General features: G+C 52.8%; 2 protein-coding genes across 5 annotated transcripts in view; one reads left to right on the top strand and one right to left on the bottom strand.

Moving 5' to 3' along the window:
- Positions 1–476: 476 nt before the first annotated feature.
- LOC116756340 (collagen alpha-1(I) chain-like) lies at positions 477–1,951 on the bottom strand. The gene is made up of 2 exons (XM_032636617.1): positions 1,922–1,951; positions 477–1,865 (listed from the first exon to the last, which is right to left on the bottom strand). The coding sequence occupies exons 1-2, from the start codon at positions 1,949–1,951 to the stop codon at positions 477–479; spliced, it is 1,419 nt and encodes a 472-aa protein (XP_032492508.1).
- Positions 599–6,000, top strand: part of SPATS2L (spermatogenesis associated serine rich 2 like) — a 170,257-nt gene continuing 164,855 nt past the window's right edge. For 2 of the 4 annotated variants that reach the window (XM_032637431.1, XM_032637427.1), the window contains exon 1: positions 599–716. The gene's annotated coding sequence lies outside the window, so the exon portion shown is untranslated. Of the gene's footprint in view, positions 717–788; positions 1,045–6,000 lie in introns of those variants that run through there. The other 2 variants (XM_032637430.1, XM_032637425.1) reach the window with 2 other exon arrangements.

Below are 6,000 nucleotides of genomic sequence, written 5' to 3'. Positions count from 1 at the left end.
ACTCTACTGCCTCTGGAAGAGGTGTGTTATCTAAAGTGCTTCCATCATGAATAATGATTGAGAAACTGCCTTTACTCTCCCGACTACTGTACTCCCAGGCAGAAATCCATGGGCTGGTGCCCACGGTGTCTATCTGGAACTTGGTTATCACGCACGTTTAGAGCAACCCGTCCTCCAGCCTGAAAGGCAGCGAAAGGGAGGAGCCGGGATACTCCCGGTTAGCCGCGTTTCTAAGGTCAGACCCAACCAAACCCAGTACCGTGTCTGGTTCTTCAGGTCATTTCGGAATCGGCTACCTTTGTTTACATTTTGAGCTTGTTTCAGCACCAGAAAGCATCAGTGCTTTCTAAAAATAGAAGCATCTTGCATTTGTAGACGGTGCTGGGGGGAGCAAAGTTCATTCTCCTGGGTACGGGAGGATGTCTCTCCTGCAACACGTGCGGGGTGTGGCAAAACCTTTGAATAACAGTGGCAGTTTAAGTGAGGCGGGGGTTCGGGGAAAGGCGAGGAGGTTGGTGTGGGGCAGGCAAAGCGCGGAAGCTGTACGGGGATTCTTCTAGAAAGTGGGGTGGGAAAGGAGCTAGGGAGGGCGTGTGGAGGGAAGGGATCTGTGTCAGAACGTGCGTGTGAGCGGATACAAAACCCGAGAGAGGCGTGAGCAGCGCTGTGTGTGCGAGCGGGAGCGAGGGGCGCCGGCTCGGGGTGTGTGCGCCTGGGTGAGTGACACCGAGGGGCGGGCTGGCCGGCCGGCCGGCGGGCGGGGGCAGCCTACGAGGGGCGGGAGTGTCCCTGCGTGGAGCGGGCCGACCCGGAGTTGTGTCAGTGAAGGAATCTAGCCCGGGGGCCGAACCGGCTGCGCCCTCCGCCGCGAGCGCCGGCTGCGCGGGGCGAGCTCCGGACGGCGCGCGGCCCAGGCAGCGGCTCCTGCTCCGCCCGCCCTCCGCGCCGCAGGGGCCGCCACCGCCGCCGCGCCTCCACCGGCGACCGCGCCCCCGATCCCTGTTCCCCGGCCCGGGACGGAGCGGACGGCGCTTCGGCACAGAGGTAAGCCCGGGATCCCCGGCCGCCGCCGCCGCCCGGGACCCCCTCCCCGCCAGCCCGCCGGGCCCGGGCCGGGACGCGGGGCTCGGGCGGACGCGGCGGGGCCTGCGCGGCCGGGACGGTGGCTGAGCCTGGGCCGCGCCATCCGCAGCCTGGGCCGCCCAGCCCCAGCCGCCTCCCGGGGCGCTGGGTGTGGTCCCCCGCTCGGCGCCAAAGCGGGCTGGCCGAGCGGACCGGACGCGGAGGTCACCGTCCTTCCTTTCTCGGGCCGGCACGGGCGAGCTAGCCGACTGGCGGGAGGAGGCGCCGGGTGCGGCGCAATTCGCGCGCCCGGGGCGAGCGTGTGGCCGCCGCGCTCCGACGTGGACCCGCCCGCCCCGGATCTGAATCGGCCGCGGTCCCTCGCCTGCCCTCCCCCGCGCGAGAGTCCCCTTCCACCCGCCCGGCGCACGGAGACCCACCCCCTCCCGCTCCAAGCCGCCTCCGCCGGCAGCGTCTCGCCCTTGATCGCCGCCCGGCCCGGGGGCCGCGGGTCCGGGGAAACCCGCGCCCCTTGGGCGCCACGCGGGAGCAGGATGCGGCGACCCCCGGTGCCGGCAAAGTCGCCGCAGTTGCCCGCGGCGTGACAGGAGTAGATGCCGAGCGACCCGGCCGCGGGACGAAGCGGTCGCGCTGCCGCGTCTGAGCGGGCGGACCCGGAGTCGGCCGACAGTGGCCCAAGCCCAAGACAGCGGTGGCTCCGGAGATGCGAGAGGGTCTTCCCGGCTCTCTCTACATGCTCGACTTTTCCGAGTCTTGGAAGATCGGCCCCGCTCTCTCCCACTCTTTTCGGCGGTTAATACTTACTGCAGACGTAGGAGGTGAAGGGCTGAGACTTTACCTGGACGGGGATGCGACTGAAACCTCCCATCTTCTCAACTGGAGGTTTCCACCTCTTGGGGGTTTGGTGTGTGTGTTTGTGAACTTCCTGAGCCTTCAATTCCCAGCAGTCCAGGTTTTAGCAGATGCCAAGGTTTTGGAGACCTGACATGTAAAGATTCTTTCTGTGCAGCATTTTCCTTTGAGTGTATTACAGAATCTATAGGTTGAGAGCTAGTGAAAAACCTTGAACTTCAAACACAGTCTCTTTCTTTACATAAAATATTATGTGTAATATTTTTCACTTATTTACATTTAAAGAAATATTATATTGAAAACTTTTACCAATCGTCTTGCAAGTAAGAAAAAAAAACGACTCTGAAATTTTAGAACCTATGCAGAGGAAGAAACTTTATGCCAGTATTTAAAAGAGTAAGGTCGTGTAACCTTTATGACCGGTTTAGTTTGTCTTCAAGGAACGATTCATTGCCATTATGATTGATTTTGTTTTCTAGAGATAAAGCAGATGTGCAATATGGCAGGGAAAAGAAGGGACAGGAAGTCAGAAATTGCTTCATTCTGGAAAAGAAAGAAAAGAATATTCAAGTAACAAATACAGTGACTTTGAAAGATACTCTGAAAGTGAAGTCTACAGTTGCCTTCTGGATAAAGTATTTGATTGGCCTTATCAAATTGTATCAACCAGAAAGCAGTGTGTTGTATGGGTGGGGGCAGTTTTTATCAAGTAATTGTAGTGTTTTTTTTTAATTGTAGTGTTTTTTTAAAAATCTGTGTATGAAAATATTTGTTGGAGCTCTAAGTGGGGAAAAATCAACTTTGGGAATGATTTTCTATTTGGACAAGGCAAATACTGCTGCAGTCTCTAATTAGAGTTTTGGATTAAACTCAAGCTTTGTTAAAATCTATTTTATAGGGCAGCAGAACAAAAAATATGTCCGATTCTTTGTGTGGCTTTAAAAACACACACACACACACACACACACACACACACACACACACACACACACAACTAGCTCCAAAGGATAATTTGCATAAAAATACAATCACTTGAATGAGGGAATATTTCAGAGGATAGTAAAAAAACCTCAACATCTGGGGAAGGAGTATATTAATTGGAAATTTTCTTTCTTTCTTTAATCCTTGCCTCTGAAAATATTAAATAGTTTTCTAGGAATCAACTTAGTTTAAAGTACTTAGGCAAAATGATCAAGACTCCTTTTGTATTTGTTTTGTTTTAGGGAGCCCCATAACGAAAGCCTTCAATTGACTGTTTCTGTGCTTGCACTGATTTTCAAGAGGCCTTTGTGGGGATAGGTGTCTGTGGGCTTGTGAGGCTGCTTGGCCAACCGCTGTAATGATCAGGAAAAGAAAATGCTTAGGCCACACCATTTCAGTCTTTGATGCGCTGCCAATAGGAAGCGTCTCAAAGACCTGCTTTGCCGTGCAAATGGAAATACTTTCCATCAGAAGTTAAGCTTTAGAAACGTTTCATTTTTGGTTCTAAGTTTTATCAGTTTCTCAGCCTCTGATCATAGAGTTGTGCTGTTGTCATCAGTGAACCTTCATTTATGGCTTTTGTGTTGAAGGCACCTAGGTGGTCTTCATCCTGTTTACCTTTACACAGCTTTAATCAGTGTGTCATGAGGCAGGACAAGAACTTTTGGTTACAGTTTGATAAATGGAAGAAGTTGAGGTTGCTCGTGGTAAGATCTAAGCTGCTACCACCTGTCTCGCCATATGATTAGAGTGGAGTGAGATTTGTATTAGACAGATACTGCTTACTCACTGCTCCCTTGTGCTTCTTTCCCAGGCATCTTCTGTAGACCCTTTACCGTTATTTGACTGTGATAATTGAATCAGATGGCTGTTATAATTTTTGTACACAGAACAGTTGCTTTCACAAGCATGGCATAGGACATGAGGGCAGATACATAATATGGGCAGATTTAAGTGATGGAGTCTGTTTATTGATTTCTGAATGATCGTGCATAATTCAGCCAATCAATTCATTCCATCACTGTTCTGTCTTAGAGTGTAATCACACAATTGAAATGTGATTTTCACGATACAAACAGTTAAAAACCCAGTACACATAATTATAGAAGAAAAACAAACCTTTCTTTTTTCTTCCATTTTTTGAAGTAGTCTGCTATGAAGGTGTTATTTCCTTGACACATCAAAATGGCTAATTTGGAGTTGTGATGCTTGTTATGTAAATAGGCCATATGTTGAATTTCTATAGAAGTTTATTCGTTCAGTGTTGTGATAATGGATAGGCTCCCCTAAGTACCATAGCTAAGAAAAATAGTCTGTGAGGGTGCATTTCTCTCTACTATTTATATCCTTCCCATTATTTTTGTTTAACAGCTAGAGTTCTTATTTTCTAATAAAAATATTCTTAAATGTGATTGTGTTATTTACCCTTATACATACAAATCTTTCTCTCTAGTCCTGACTCAAACTCTATTCTCATTTTGCACCTGTTTAATAGTTTTCATAGTTTTCATGGTTGATGTCCTGTTGTTAGGCCAACGGCTGCATGCCTGTCAACTTTTTATATCCTCTGTTAAACCTCTTCCTTTCACACTGAAAAGACTTTTCTTTTCTTCATATTGTTAGCGTTCTCTTCATCACCCAGACTGGACACCTAGGAACCATCCCTGACTCTTCTGCCTCTCGTTCATTCCAGTAGTAAAATCGGGCACCAAGTCCTGTTAACTCTTCCTTTGTAAGAGTTTTTCTGAGCCAGCTCCCGCATTTCCTTGGCATTCCTCACTCCCCACACCCCGATAGCCCAGGCCCTCGGCCATCCCTATTCTAGGATGATTATAATCTGCTACATACCGTCTCTCTGTAATTGAGTTCTCCCCATGCTTCGCACTTCATCATATCAACCTTCCTAAAGCCTCTTCTCCTTAGAATTCTTATCCAAGGATTGTCTCACAGGAAGTCTAAGTTGAACTCAGATTTGTCTGATTCCAAAGCTAGTGCTCTTTCCACTAGTTCAAATTCTTTTTATGCCCCTCCCCCTCCCCCTCCCCCCTCCCCCTCCCCCTCCCCCTCCCCTCCCCTCCCCCTCCCCTCCCCCTCCCCTCCCCTCCCCCCTCCCCTCCCCTCCCCCCTCCCCTCCCCTCCCCTCCCCTCCCCTCCCCTCCCCCTCCCCTCCCCTCCCCCCTCCCCTTACCCCTCCCCCTCTCCCTTACCCCCTCCCCTCCCCTCCCCTCCCCCCTCCCCTCCCCTCCCCCCTCCCCTCCCCCTCCCCCTCCCCTCCCCCTCCCCCTTACCCCTCCCCCTCCCCTCCCCCTCCCCTCCCCCTCCCCTCCCCCTCCCCTCCCCCTCCCCTCCCCTCCCCTCCCCTCCCCTCCCCTCCCCTCCCCCCTCCCCTCCCTCTCCCCTCCCCCTCTCCCCTCTCCCCTCCCCCTCTCCCCTCTCCCCTCTCCCCTCTCCCCTCTCCCCCTCTCCCCTCTCCCCCTCCCCCCCTCCCTCCCCCCTCTCCCCTTCCCGCCCCTCCCCCTCCCCTCCCCCCTCCCCTCTCCCCTCTCCCCTCTCCCCCTCTCCCCTCTCCCCCTCCCCCCTCTCCCCCTCCCCCCTCTCTCCCTCCCCCCTCCCCCTCCCGCCCCTCCCCCCCTCCCTCTCCCCCTCTCCCCCCTCCCCTCCCCCCACCTTTGGTCCAACGTCTCAACCTGGTTTTATTATTTTTTTAATTAATTAATTAATTTTAAATTAATTAATTTAATTTTAAAATTAATTAATTTTTGGTTGTGTTGGGTCTTGTTTGCTGCACGTGGGCTTTCTCTAGTTGCAGTGAGCAGGGGCTACTCTTCACTGCGGCGTGCGGGCTTCCCATTGTCGTGGCTTCTCTTGTTGCAGAGCACAGGCTCTAGGTGCGCAGGCTTCAGTAGTTGTGGCACGTGAGCTCAGTAGTTGTGGCTCGCGGCCTCTAGAGCACAGGCTCAGTAGTTGTGGTGCACGGGCTTAGTTGCTCTGCGGCATGTGGGATCTTCCTGGACCAGGGCTCGAACCCGTGTCCCCTGCATTGGCAGGCAGATTCTTAACCACTGCGCCACCGGGGAAGCCCCT

The sequence above is a fragment of the Phocoena sinus genome, chromosome 7 (genome assembly GCF_008692025.1).
Source record: "Phocoena sinus isolate mPhoSin1 chromosome 7, mPhoSin1.pri, whole genome shotgun sequence".
Classification (NCBI taxonomy): domain Eukaryota; kingdom Metazoa; phylum Chordata; class Mammalia; order Artiodactyla; family Phocoenidae; genus Phocoena; species Phocoena sinus.
The sequence above is the reverse complement of the archived record's forward strand: the minus strand, read 5'-3'. Positions and strand labels throughout refer to the sequence as shown.